The 15,026-nt window shown below is 40.1% G+C and overlaps 1 protein-coding gene across 1 annotated transcript; it reads right to left on the bottom strand.

The window, feature by feature from the left end:
- Positions 1-596: 596 nt before the first annotated feature.
- On the bottom strand, positions 597-2,560 carry LOC132185180 (putative leucine-rich repeat receptor-like protein kinase At1g68400). Its single transcript, XM_088518672.1, has 2 exons — positions 1,372-2,560; positions 597-1,239 (listed from the first exon to the last, which is right to left on the bottom strand). The coding sequence occupies exons 1-2, from the start codon at positions 2,558-2,560 to the stop codon at positions 653-655; spliced, it is 1,776 nt and encodes a 591-aa protein (XP_088374798.1). The 3' UTR covers positions 597-652.
- Positions 2,561-15,026: the final 12,466 nt, after the last annotated feature.

Genomic DNA, 15,026 nt, shown 5'->3' with positions numbered 1-15,026 from the left:
TGTTTACACCGAAGAGGATTCGTTGGATTATGATTCAACATAATTTCCTTTTTTTTTTTTAAAAAAAAAAATTGTAGTAATTTCTCAAATTACAGAATTTAATTCATTTTGTTTACATCGAAATGCTTGAAAAATGCCACCTATTAAAATTGTAGCATGTTATCGAGGCAGTCAAAAAGAATTTTTCTTCGAAAATATTCTTTCTTCACTTTTTCTAAGAAGACGCTTCTTCTTCAGAAAAGCAAAAGACAAATTTTTTGCTGAAAGATTTTTTAAAATATAGAGAGTAAGAAACTAATAAAAATATATTTAATTCTCAATTGTATCATGTCACCTTTTTAGCAAGTAGAATTTTTTAATCATTTCGATATAAAGAAAATGACCTAAATTCCGTAATTTGATAATCGTAGGAAATTAGAATCCAATAAATTGACCTTCTTGCATAAATAAACAATAATTGCTGCTATTTATGTAAATGGGTACATTCAAATAAATGTTACAAGCTCTTTCCATGTCTACCTACTCAATGAAAGTGCAAATGCCGTCAAGAGTTTCTCAACATTCTTATGAGCATTTCTATAGTATCATTGCCCTAGTCATTTTCTCTGTTTTCTTGCTCGATTGCTTCTATTCTTCTCAATTAGTCATTTTCTCAGTTTTCTTGCTCGATTGCTTCTATTCTTGTCAACACTTCACTCATATTTGGACGCTTCTCTGGCACCATTTCTGTACACTCAAGAGCCATCCCTGTGAGCTTCAACATCTTATCATGCCCTTCTGCTGCTGCTACTATCTCCAAATCCAATATGTCCGTTGACCAATCGGTGTTCACTACCGTTTTGACCCATTCCGAAAGATCATCAATTTTCCTGCCATCTCCCCTTGAAGTATCACCAGCCACCCTGCCAGTTATGATCTCTAGTGACACTAGTCCAAAGCAATAGACATCAGTTTTGTGTGTCAGCTTCTTTCCCTGAGAAAACTCCGGTGATTTGCTGATGGCCAGCCTTTCAGAGGATTTCCTAGAAGGCAGGAGGGGTAAGATGCCAAAATCTGTCAGCTTAGAATGGTAACCTTGGCTGCTGCAATGTATGAGGATGTTGGATGATTTAAGGTTGCCATGGGGAACCTTGTGAGAAGGCAAGGATTGATGAAGGAAACTAAGACCCTTTGCTGTGCCTTTGATGATTGCCATTCTTGTAGACCAGTTCAAAGGTATTCTTCCAACTCCTCTATTTTCTAGCAATTAATCACATATTTTGGATGTTAATTAACACCTTCATATATATATATATATATATATATATATATATATATATATATATATATATATATATATTAAAATTAGTGGAAAGAAGTGATCAAACTCACCATGTAAAAGGTCGAACAAGTTGCCATTTGGGACAAACTCGTATATAACCAACTTCTCCTCCCTTGAATGGTAGAAAGAGAGAATCTCCACAAGATTTTCATGCCTCACTTTTCCCAGCAGCTGCATTTGCTGGACAAATTCCTTCTTGCTCAAGTCATTCATGTTTTTGAGCCTCTTCACTGCAATCACAGGACCCGTTTCCATTGTTGCTTTATATGTAGAGCCTAGTTGCCCCTCCCCCAACACTCCCGCAGATGCCCTTAGTAAATCATCCAAGTCAAAGCTTGGCACCTCCTTGTTGAAGAATTGCAACTCCACTGTCCTTTCAGAATCCTCTGTTCTCTCTGCATGCGGCATTTCCTCTGCCTGCTGCTTCCTTTCTGTTTTTTCTTCTCCAAGCACCCTTTTGCAATAGCACAAGAAAACTAGCATGACAAGTGAAGGAACCAAGACAGCTGCTGTCACAATCAAAGCAATACTCCATTCTTTGAGACTGTTCTTCTTGTTGTCCTGCGGTGGAATGACAGGAGCAGGAGATGGAGCAGGACATAATGTTTCCAAAGGGCTTCCACATAGATCCGAGTTATGATCATAGGAGCTTCTAGAGAATCTTTGCAGCACACCCGTTTCAGGAATCCGGCCTTCAAGATGATTAGAAGACACATTGAAAGCCGTCAGTGTTGGTTGATCAAAAGGAGGAATCTGCCCATCTGCATAATTCTCTTGCAGCTCCAGCTGTTTTAGCACAGGCAACTTAGTGTAATCCAAAGGAATTGACCCAGAGAAGCGGTTAACTGATAGCAACACATACTCCAAGCGCATGAGATTTGTGAGATTTGGAAGAGAACCATAGATTGAATTGTTCTTAAAGCTGAGTTTGCTTAAGAAAGTTATGTTCTTCAGAAATGTAGGCGGGAGGAAACCTGTGAGCTGAATTCCTTCAAGTACAAGGTGGACAACATGCCAGTTTGAGCAAACAATGCCAACCCATTGGCTCTGATTGTTGATACAAGGTGGTCCGGTCCAATTATGATGCAAATTTGCATTGGAAGTGACAGAATCCCTCAGCTGCAGCAAATCATCTCTTTCTTCTGGGTGGTACTGCTGAACCTCAATGGATATAGTGATGCTGGGCAACTGAATCAATGAAAATACAGATACTAGAATTATGTTTAGAGCCAAATTCATGTTGAAATAGATGGAGAAAAAGAAACAAGGCACTGTTTTTCTGGGATGAAAATTGTAGTGCATAAAGTCATATGTTGTCTCTATTATATGATTTATAACAGAGTTTTGACGAAGTGTGCGAGGAAAAACTTGTTAATTATACTCAAAAACGTAAGTAACAAAGAGTGTTTATGTGTTTTTTTCTTTACATAAACCAAAAAAATATGAGAGATTTGGACTTCGTTGCGAATGCCAGCTCAAACCAAGCATGAGGTTTCTATATATATATTGTAATCAATTGGAATCGACTTGCCAGTTAATTAAGTTTTATTACATTTATTTAATGAGCATAACTGCTCATGTATGCGGACCAAAAGTCAAATTATTATTATTAACATGTTGATGGAGTGAGTGTATTTGAAATTGATCAAAATTAAAAGGAAAAACTTTCACTTACCCTTGAAGTATAGGCGCTTTTGCAATCATACTCAAGAAGTTTAACAATTTGCAAAGCTGATATCCTATGTTTTAGTCTCTTTTTATTACACCATTCCGTTATAATTTTACCATCAACCCTAATGTTATGCAAGGGTGTAATTAAAAGAGACTAAAATATAAGAATACAAACATTAAAAATTTTTAAATTTCAAAGAGATAATTGCAAAATCGCCTCTACATAAAAAATTTCCCATTTTAATTGTCTAAAATGGTCTAACCATGTGCAATGATGCCAATGAAGACCAATGATTGTGCCAATTAAAAAAAAAAAAAAAGAGAGAGTGAGAGATTGTCTAAAGCCTCAAAGATATTTGGAATTTTGTTTTTTTCTCTAGGCAAAGCTTACTTTATTCTGCTTAGGTCACGGCAAACCTACATTCTTCCATATTGATTTAAAGTACTATTTAACCACTTTCAAGCATTAATAAATAACGTAAGACCACTATTCACACTTGTAACATAATTGAACACTTTCAACCATTTAACTCTTTTTGAACGGTATTGAAAAGACTTAAAATATCTAAACTGTATTGTTAGTATAATGACCGTACACCGATCATTAAGAGAGGATTTTGCAAGAGAAGGAGATTAGAGGGTTTGCCATGGGTGGAATGGTGGAATGGTGGATTCAGCAAGCTAATTAGGCGTAACTAAGTGAAAGCCACTCTGTTCTATTTATGAATTTTCACTAGTAATTTGTTAATAAAATGGAGATTTCTTCCTTATGTTTGTTAGGAGTGGGCAAGCCGTTGGCTGAATTGGTGGAGTGAAAAATTAGTTGTTGGACATTATATCTTTGTGACAATGCACTTGGATCCTTGCTGATTGTTTGGGCGACAAGCTATTAAGCCTTCTAGACTCTTTAACGATGCACTGTCATCCTAGTTTGCCTTTCAATTGTGGCCTGACAGGCCCTTTGGTGGTTTGACTCATTAGGAGATCGTTGGTAATTAGGCCCTCCAATAGTCCCTCAATTCTCTTGAACAACTTGAGCTGATAGTTGTTAATAGGAATTTATGTTTATGGGCTTGTTGATAATCCCCATGCCAATTCCCTTAAGCGACTTGGACTAACAATCGTTCATGGGCGTTGAAGCATTTTTTGGATCTAATAGTCTCCGTTTGGTGTGATCTTCACGTTTTTCGAGGTGTCTCTAATCAACGACCTTCGGGCTCCTACAAAATAATAAGAGCATCAAAGGGGTCTACGGGGAAGGCCCCGTAGACCCTCCGATGCTTAAGTTAGCAGTCGTATATAGGGTCAAAATGTAGCCGGAGCTAGCAATGTATTGAGAAATAATGACCGATCCCCTTTACCTATGTCTTGAGTTCTCTTTTATAGGGTTTTATCTCTGTAACTGCTTCCTTGATCTTCTCCCTTCAGATGATTGAAGAATCAATTGAAATAGTTGGGAGATAATGTGAGGTAGTTGAGATAACGTAGGACCTTATGAGATAATTAAGGGTTGTTGAGAGATAGTGGGACCCATAGTGGATTTTATCCCCAACAGTTACCCCCCGATTTCCATGGCTGACTTGTCCAGTTGGTCGGGCATCGGGAATCTTATGCGTATTTGGGACCGAAGCCCTGGAGCTCTTGAAGCTGGCCTTTCTGTTTTGTAATTATATACTTGGAATCCTTAAATATAGGACTTTTTGGGTCGATCAAACTGTTAGTCATTTCATTTGCTTGCAATGATATTATTTATGCATTACTCCTAGCAATCTCGACAGTAATTTATGAATTACCTGTGATTGCTCAGTAGAGTGCTCTTGGCTAAGTGCTAGGCCTCAGGAAATATTTAACCTTTTTCGAACACACCTTCCTTGCAGGATTTACGTTCTTGATAGGTTATTTGTTTAACCTTTTTCGAACACACCTTCTTTGAAGGATTTACGTTCTTGACAGGTTAGTTGTTTAACCTTTTTCGAACACACCTTCTTTGAAGGATTTACGTTCTTGACAGGTTAAACTTAGAAAGGTGCCTTAATTATGTTTCCCGAGTTTGATCTCAGGAAAGTTTTTTGGCAGTGTCTCCTTTAGACTCCGGAAAACTTCGGATGTACTTCCCTTTTGACTCGGGAAAACTTCGGTTGTACTTCCCTTTTGACTCAGGAAAACTTCTTTATTTTTCTCAAAAGAGAATGAGTTATAGTCTCTTCGACTGTGTTCCTCACAAACATCCTCAGGAAAGCGCCTCGAGTATCTCACTGAGTTGTTCTTGGGGAATGTCTCTTGGCTATGTTCCACCGAGGAGCCTCTTTTGATTGAAGTGTCAAGCCGCTCACTCCTGCTATGTTGTCATGGTTTCTTGGGGCTAGTCTCGCTTCTCCTACAGCATATCAAGGTGTAGCTTGAGGCTTTCATTATTGCACTTGAGCCGAAACGCTTCTTGATCCAACCCTGGCTGGGATGACTGCCTCATTTGCGCTCACCAAGCCGTTTCTTCAAATTTCAGAGATGATCTTCAAACTAGATACCCCCCATTCTTGGATATGTGACTCTCGGGATCCTTTTGTTCGGATTCCTAGAAAATCTTGGGATCACGTGAGCTTTTGGCAAGATCCGACGATAGTGAGCGAGGGTGAGGCGATCATGGACTTAGCAGGGAGCGGCGAAGCTCAGCGAAGCTTGGCCTTGGTGTGGTGAAGCGATGCTCGGCCGTATGAGGCAGAGTGATGCTCGGTCGTATGAAACTATATGCTCTTTGATCATGTTCTTCTACGCCACCAAAAGCAAGTTCCACTTCTTGGAAATGAGCTCCCTTTGTCCACCATGATACCCCATAAATTGTGAAATGGCTTTTCATGAGCTCAATATTTATAGCAAAATTAGGAAGCCCAATCTCTTCGCATCTTGGGATGGAACTCCTTGGTGTGCTCGGGGTTCAAGGCTTTAGTTGGTAGAGCTTCTTGTTGGCAACCATTTAATGGCAGCTCGGGAACAAACTCCTCATACATTGAACTGTTCCTGCATGTATTTGGTTATAAGATGCATATAATATAAAAATAGAATATCTACCCCCCATTCTATGTGGCAGGAGTGGCATCAATGACGAGACACTTAAATTGAGTAATAAGTTCAGTGGATAGGAGTTGCTCTGGCTGATACTTCCTGGCTGACATTTGCTCATCTTTGTGCCTAGCCACTTTTGGCATGCCTTCACGCAAGCTTTTATAACAAGCCTTGGAAGAGTGAGCGTTAGCTTGGGGCTAAGCTGATAGTATGTCTGCCGAAATGGACAACTTCTTCTTGCCATTCTTTGTTTTGAACCCATATGGGTTTGTGCAAGAAGGGTTTAACCATTAAGCCATAGTTTTGTTTTGGGGTCTGCACAAAACTACAAACACTAACCATACGAGTCCTTTTAGACTGCATAATAAATTAGTGATAGAACATAAAACTTTATCATCTACTGAGATGAAGGTTAGTATAGAGATTCCACAATTATCATGAAACACTTTTAATAGCTAGTGTTAATGAATCAAATCTTGAAAATAAAAGAGGATACAAGGGAAAACAACTACTTATCTCAGATGTTGTTTATTGGTATCTATCAAATGTGTTTCTTTACTTCTCGGTGATCCAAGAAGTCACCAAGTGTGGGTAGCCGTCGGTGCCGAAGAGGGGTCGGCGCTAGTGGCTCTGAGGAGGGCTTGTTCATGGGAGCCCGAGAGCATATTTGCTTCTCTGAAATGAGTTACTCGGTTGAGTTTGTTTCAGAAGGTTGGGTGCTATACTCTGTCGGGCTTGAGTAGAGGCACCAGATCTGCTTTACACTGCTCAGATTTCAGGTTTGTGTCATCTCGGGATGGAATGAAGTGCTTTTGTACTCTAAGCCACATTGTGCACTTTTTCCTCTCAGTTATTCACTGCACAAAATTAAAAGAAGAATATAGAGCATGTTGCACTAAAATCGAGTAACCGCATGCCTTCTTACGGTGTATGAAACACAGTTGACTATTATTAAGCCCAAGCAACCATAATCCCAGGAAATCAGAACTAAGGATGTAGAATGCTATTAAAGCTAAAATATTACAAAGTTGTTTTCACGAGAGGAGCAGGCCTCTCACAAAAGGACATATTAGACACTCAATGATTTTTGAATTGCCATTGGCTTTCACCAAGACCAAAATTTAGTATTATTCTAATCAGGCATGCATTTATTTTAATGCATTAAAACACATCTTCAACAGAGACATTCTTGTATTATTGTCTTTTCATCAAGAGCCACGAGCATATGTATTTAGAATTGTAAATTGTGCTTTGATTATGTTAAATGACATAACCATTTAACCATTATAAATATAAGTATAGTTATTTATGGCAATTGATGTAAAAAGAAATATTGTTTTTGGTTTTAAATGCAGAAGGAATCTTCTTTTTACGAATCCCGTAGTCATCAACCTGATGAGGTCAATGAGCTTTTGCTTTTAAACAAAGCTTGCAAAAAGGCAAATTAGGCGTAAAGAGATATGCGCTTTTTTTTTTATATGTGAAACCTATGCAAGAAGTGAACATGCTTTTTCACAGTTGGCTAAAAAATCACATACAACTAAATAAAATAAGTTCACATAGACTTATCTGGCAGGGCGAGGCTTCCTTGGGAGGCGGAATGATGTGCGGGCCTCGGGAGGTGGAGTGATCCTCAAAATATTTCTCCTCAGGAAATTTGCTCCTTAGAATTTTTGCTTCACGGATTTTTGGCTCGGAAATCTCTCGAAAATTCATCCATAGACTCTTGGAATTTTTCTTCGAAAAATTTATGAGTTTGTCTAGGAATTTCGGTCTGAGTTTTTTTTGCACAAAAGGAGAAAGACACCAAGCAAGTGCATGCATCCAAGTAATATAATAACGAATTGAGCATTAATAAACCTAGAAAATTATTTTCATTTTGGTTCCTTGAAGCTAAGGACTTCGTGCTCTCAAAGTAGTTGGCTCTTGGGATTTTTTCCTTGGAATTGTTCCTTTCGAGTTGTGACTCTCAGGATTCTTCCTCATAATTTTTCCCTTAAGAGTTCTCTTGAGATCCTCGGAATTTTTCCCTTAAGAGTCATCTCTTGAGATTTTTCCTCGGAATTTTTCCCTGAGTTGTGACTCTCGGGATTTTTCTTTGGAAAATTTCTTGGAATTTGACTCGAAATTTTATTCTCGGATTTTTCTGCACAAAATGAGAACAAGTGCATGCATCCAAGCAAAATATAATTGATAATTATAAATCTAAGAAGAGGGGTCGATGAACCTGAGTTTGGGTTGGCGACCCGAGATTGTTTTGCCGAAGGTCAGACTTGGCAAGACTTGGTGTCCGGCGAACCTGAAGTGGCGATCGGCATAGACTGAGGGGTTGGCCACTGTGAAATGTTTGAGCTTCCTAGGCTTGCAACCCAAGTTGTAGGATCGCATGCGGGAGATCGCGACCCCCTGGAATAACACTGCAAGCCCATTTGCTTGAGCCCGTAAACTTAATTCAGGACCGTTTCACCACTCATCTCAAGGTGAGTTGGTGGCCATTCGTGTGGATCGGCAAGCTTGAGGGGAGTCGGTCAGGTGCATCATGTCATGTAGTAATGCTGATTCTATCTTACTCTCATTAACTTAGCTTGGCAGTATCTTTCAAGCAGACGATGGTATTGCTGGCGAGCCTCTTGAGATTGAACCATGGACATCACCCGTGAGACAGCTTCATCAATAGCCACATCCACTTTCTCTTTTTTGCGACTTAAGAATGTCGTCATCTTCAGACCGTCTGAGGCCCTGCTCTGCAATCTTGGCAAGCTTAGAAGCTGTGACTCGGCACACCTGGTGACTCGGCGGACTCGGGCCTCGGGTCTCGGCTCTCAGCAGACTCAAGGCTCGGCTCTCTCAGGCCTCGGGTCTCGGCTCTCAGCAGACTCAGGACTCGGGTCTCGGCTCTCTTCAGCCTTAGGCCTCGGCTCACTTAGGCCTCAGGTCTCGGCTCTCTTTAGCCTCAGGTCTCGGCTTTCTTCAACCTCTGGTATCGGCTCTCTTCAGCCTCAGGTCTCGGCTCTCTCTAGCCTCAGGTCTCGGCTCTCTTCAGCCTCAGGTCTCGGCTTTCTTCAGCCTCAGGTCTCGGCTCTCTTCAGCCTCGGGTCTCGGCTCTCTCAGCCTAAGGTCTCGGCTCTCTTCAGCCTCAGGTCTCGGCTTTCTTCAACCTCTGGTCTCGGCTCTTTTTAGCCTCAGGTCTCGGCTCTCTCTAGCCTCAGGTCTCGGCTTTCTTCAACCTCTGGTCTCGGCTCTCTTTAGCCTCAGGTCTCGGCTCTCTCTAGCCTCAGGTCTTGGCTTTCTTCAACCTCTGGTCTCGGCTCTCTTCAGCCTCAGGTCTCGGCTCTCTCAGCCGAAGGTCTCGGCTCTCTTCAGGCTCAGGTCTCGGCTTTCTTCAACCTCTGGTCTCGGCTCTCTCTAGCCTCAGGTCTCGGCTTTCTTCAACCTCTGGTCTCGGCTCTCTTTAGCCTCAGGTCTCGGCTCTCTCTAGCCTCAGGTCTCGGCTCTCTTCAGCCTCAAGTCTCGGCTTTCTTCAGCCTTGGGTCTCGGCTCTCTTAGCCTCAGGTCTCGGCTCTCTCAGCCTCAGGTCTCGGCTCTCTTCAGCCTCAAGTCTCGGCTTTCTTCAGCCTCGGGTCTCAGCTCTCTCAACCTCAGGTCTCGGCTCTCTTCAGCCTCAAGTCTCGGCTTTCTTCAGCCTCGGGTCTCAGCTCTCTCAACCTCAGGTCTCGGCTCTCAGCAGACTCAGGTCTTGAATTTTTGCAGACTCAGGCCTCGGGTCTTGGCTCTTTTCAGCCTCAGGTCTCGGCTCTTAGCAGACTTGAGTCTCGGATTTTTGCAGACTCGGGCCTCGGGTCTCGGCTCTCTGCAGACTCAGGCCTCGGGCCTGGGACTCTTCATCCTCTGGCTCTCGGACTTTTTTGCGGGATGACCCAGCCTCGAAATTTTTTGGCTCTTTTTTTTTTTTTTTTTTTTTGCAGGCTTGCTAGTGAACCTTCAAGCTCACTGGCCCAAGTCACCGAGTGTGGGTAGGAGCCGGTGCTGAGACTGGGTCGTTCATGGGAACCCGAGGCTGGGTCGGTGCCGGCAGCTCTGAGGAGGGCTTGCTCGTGGAAGCCCGAGAGCAGGTTCGGCCAAGGCTTGTCTGAGTGAAGTTCAGACATGGCGATGAAGCAAGGTCGGCGAGACTGTCACGTTGCAGATGGTGATCCCGGAGGCAGCGGATCTCTGCCGGAGAGGCTCAGCCATGGCGAGTCCAAATGACTCCCGGCAAACCTGAAATGGCTTGAAGCGGGAGCCAGCGGCAAACCTGAATCTTCGTCCGGCCGGGGCTGTTCTGAGGCAAATTTGATGCTCAGGTCGTGGGACACCTGCCTTGGAGCATTCTGGCTTGCCGGTGCGTGGCTCAACGAGGAGGATAAGTACCATGCAAGAGATGATTAGCTTTCTTCTTTTTTCTCTAAGAAGACACACGTCAGAGCTGCTAAAGTAGACATTGTCTCCTTTTGGTCAATTGGATCAGATCTTGAGGCTTTCTTGGAGCCACTTTATTAATATTTTTTTTCTTCTAAAAGGACACATGGCAGAAATATTTTCTCTACTTGCACCATATACCCTTTTGCTTTATTGCTTTATGGTGCGTTAGATGCGAGTAGGGCTGTAAACGAGCCGAGCTTGGGCGAGCTTTGGCTGTCCAGGCTCGGCTCGTTTATTTTGGAGTCAGGCTCAAGCTCGAGCTCGAGCCCGACTATGCTGCTCGAGCTCGGCTCGACAGGCTATGTACCCTGCTCGAGCTCGAGCTCGAGCTCGACTACTTTGCTCGATCTCGAGCCAGGCTCGAGCTCGAGCTCGAGCTCGACTTTGTTTTTTTTTTTTTGTAATTTAAATGTATTAGATTATAAAAATCATCCAGAATAATTTACACCTTAAAATACTAAAGAATATTAAACAAACATATCAGATTAATGTCAACCTTACAATTAAAACTAACAAAATCAACTAAAATGCTAAAGGACATTAAACAAATATAATAGATTAATCCCAACATCACAATCATCCATACAAAATCAACTAAAATGTTAAAGAACATTAAACAAACATAAGACAGACGCAATCCAATGCATAGGTAGCGCAAATTCCTCTTCAACCCAAAAGCCAGGATGAAGTTCATGTCCACAACTCAAAGGTTTGGACTAAAATTCACATCTACGACCTAAAAGATCTGGATCAAAGTTCAGTATTTCAGTTCACATCCAAGTAGGCAGATCGAGTGGCCAAGCCTTATTACAAAACAGAAGCAAGAAAACCGAAATACTCAAACTCTAAGTAATAAATTCATATGATCTAATGGTCGTATACTCATACTTAAATTTTATGATCATATTATCTCACAATTAATATTAATATTATCTTAGATCTAAGATCATGTGATACATCATATATGTTTTATAAGAATAAAGTATATAATTATAATGTATTGATTAAATAACACAATAACTTATGCAGATATACCATATGATTATATAATGATTAATGATCATGTGATATATACGATTCCAATTTCCAAAGTATAAACTATCTAATTATAATATTTGTATTAAATGACACAATAACTTGTGCGGTTGTACTATATGATTATATCATATGATAAAATGATTAATGACAATATCATATATATATATATATATATATATATATTTCTTATATGTTTTTATATTAATATATACATATATTATATATATAATATATATACACACATATACATAAAAAACAAAAAAAAAAAACAAAGGTATATAATATATTTGTTATTATTAAGTAAATGAGTAATGTTGATTATATATTGTTATTTGTTACTTAATAAAAAATATACGAGCCGAGCTTAATAAGCGAGGCGAGCCTTATACGAGCCGAGCTCACGAGCTGCTCACGAGTTAGCCGAGTCGAGCTGAGCTTGTTTCATTTAATATTCGAGCTAGGATTTGTGTTCACGAAGTGCTTCATATAATATTCGAGTCGAGCACGAGTCGATCTTATGCGAGCCGAGCCCGAGCTTGCTCGCGAGACGCTTCGCTCACTTAACAGCCCTAGATGCGAGGCAGCTCATAAAGGGGCAAAAATGTGATGTTTTCTTTGCGTTGGCCGAGACTGTCAGCTTTTTTTTTTTTTTTTTTTTTTTTTTTTTTGGCCTCAAGCCTTTTGCTTTGAAAGACCCCTAGGTGTGTGCTTTGCACACAGCCACGCCTCTCGCCGGTTGAGAATTTTTCTCATATTCTTTCCCTGCATAGTCATTATCTAGGGGAGAAGCATAATTCCCAATAAAAAAGTAGAGATTATCACAAGGAGAAGTAAGATAACGCTGAGATTTGTCATTAAAGACAATTTTCTATTGAATTTGATACCAGTATATGTACTTTGTGGTGGTCGTGCTATGCATATATGAAGTGCTCAATATTCTATATGCATAGTCATTATATAAACCCGATGCATATACAAGCTTTAATTTATCTCTTTCTTTAACTTGGCTTAGTCCACAAATAATTATGGAATTACCCTTGGGGGTTTCTTGGGGAATGATTGCTTCCTTTCCTCCCTTCATATTTCTTCCACCTCTTTCATGTAAAATTAAAAGTGAAGAGGAAATAAACAGAGAAATCACATTCTTTTTGTTTATAAATCTTGTGTTTCTAGGGATTGTTGAAGCAACTTATGCGTTTAATATTCATAAAATTTAGCATCTATTTAAATCACTAAATGTTGAATATTAGAAACTTTATACTACAGGGTTGCCTTTAACAAAGAAAGTAGAAAGGCTAGGTAACACGTGGTCAGATAAGCATAGGCTCACATGTTTTTTAGATTTCCCTTAAAAGTGCCTACGTAACAGAATATGAGAAAGCAATATAATATTTGCTTCTTTTAAAGAAAAGTCCCCTTCGTCAAAATCAAGATATAACATTATTCAATTACTCTATGTCAGATTTGTATTTACTTATACGTTTATGACAAATATGAGTAGAAAAAAGAACAACTTATCTTGTGTAGTTGACTGAGGCGGTGGATCTGATTCAGCGTCGGTGAATGCAAATTTGTCATCTTTTGCCCGTCGGGTAAATGTAAATCTGGCGAAAGCAAACACGATTTGGTATATGTACACGCAGATCGCCATGGAGTGGATATGGGATCCATGAGTATAGATCTGTGCAGATCTAGTTCCAGTTGGTCAATGTATCGCCCGAACGCATGATCACCACCATAATGGATTTTGATTTTGTAAGAACGTTGTCGTTTCCCACAGACGGCGCCAAACTGTTGAAGCATTTTTTGGATCTAACAGTCTCCGTTTGGTGTGATCTTCACGTTTTTCGAGGTGTCTCTAATCAACGACCTTCGGGCTCCTACAAAATAATAAGAGCATCAAAGGGGTCTACGGGGAAGGCCCCGTAGACCCTCCGATGCTTAAGTTAGCAGTCGTATATAGGGTCAAAATGTAGCCGGAGCTAGCAATGGATTGAGAAATAATGACCGATCCCCTTTACCTATGTCTTGAGTTCTCTTTTATAGGGTTTTATCTCTGTAACTGCTTCCTTGATCTTCTCCCTTCAGATGATTGAAGAATCAATTGAAATAGTTGGGAGATAATGTGAGGTAGTTGAGATAACGTAGGACCTTATGAGTCGTATATAGGGTCAAAATGTAGCCGGAGCTAGCAATGGATTGAGAAATAATGACCGATCCCCTTTACCTATGTCTTGAGTTCTCTTTTATAGGGTTTTATCTCTGTAACTGCTTCCTTGATCTTCTCCCTTCAGATGATTGAAGAATCAATTGAAATAGTTGGGAGATAATGTGAGGTAGTTGAGATAACGTAGGACCTTATGAGATAATTAAGGGTTGTTGAGAGATAGTGGGACCTATAGTGGATTTTATCCCCAACAATGGGAATTTATGTTCTTGTGTTGCTGTCAAGTTCCGGCAAGACTTAGGTTAGAAAGTTTTTTTTTTTTTTTTTGTTTTTTTTTGGAACGATTTAGGTTAGAAAGTTGTTATAGTTTAAAGGCTCGGAGGATAGTCAGGTGATGTACCGTTTGACGTGAATGTGCTTTGTATTAGTACCATATGACTTGGCGAAGTACACAATTAATGCAATCGTTTGTGAAATGATGTCGTTTAGGCATCGCTAGACCTCGGTGGCATGGGGAAGACAGCTAGACATACGTTGCTAGGTGGTGCCATAATGGATGTTGGGATTATATATCAAAGATACAATGAAAAGGTCTCAAAAATAGCATCAAGAAAGCATGACATCATATTATACAAAATAAAAAACTGCAAGAGAGATTCTCATAGAATTTTAAGACTTCTAAACCTTATCCTCAATTCTGATTAAAAGACCAAAAATGTCAGCTCTAAAAAGGCTCACGTCTACATAAACTCTCTTTAAATAGGCTCACGTCTCCTAGTAAAAGTAGTCTTAGGTTTCCTTGTCATAAAAAGACTTGGCAAACCTAACCTCCAATCTATCATATACACAACCACGTATGGGGAAATACTTGTGCAATAAATCTAGGACTCTAGGTCCCCTTATGCCATTTGCAACCAGATTGGAGACTGCCCAAGAACCAAGTGCAATGACCAACTTTTCAGTTATAGCATACTTCTCTAATATATTCTTTACTCTTGAGTACGATTTTTCTGGACAAAAATTAGCAATAAACTGGTTTAGCTACAAACTAGTTAATAAATTGTCAAGTGTTCCTTAACATGTGAGAAGCACATGTTACTAAAAAATTAGATTTTGGTTTGTTTTAGCGTAAAATATTTTATGAAAAATATTTTGCGTATTTTTTGGTGTTTGATGTGACAAAAAATAATAGTCAAACGAAAATAGTATTGAAAAATGGTTTCCGTTTTTAAATTTTGTAAACCATTTTTCGACAATTTTTCATTCTCAAACCGCTTGACCACTACCAGTTCTCTCAGACTACTACTG

Source organism: Corylus avellana, chromosome 7, assembly GCF_965113065.1.
Source record: "Corylus avellana chromosome 7, dhCorAvel1.hap1.2, whole genome shotgun sequence".
Taxonomy (NCBI): Eukaryota; Viridiplantae; Streptophyta; class Magnoliopsida; order Fagales; family Betulaceae; genus Corylus; species Corylus avellana.
The sequence above is the reverse complement of the archived record's forward strand: the minus strand, read 5'-3'. Positions and strand labels throughout refer to the sequence as shown.

What these genes read in the sequence shown, in the direction of transcription:
- LOC132185180 (XM_088518672.1), bottom strand. Translation starts at nt 2,560, where the DNA reads ATGAATTTGGCTCTAAACATAATTCTAGTATCTGTATTTTCATTGATT. An exon ending in CTTGTTCGACCTTTTACATG is followed by an intron (nt 1,240 to 1,371) that starts GTGAGTTTGATC and finishes ATTAATTGCTAG; the next exon opens with AAAATAGAGGAGTTGGAAGA.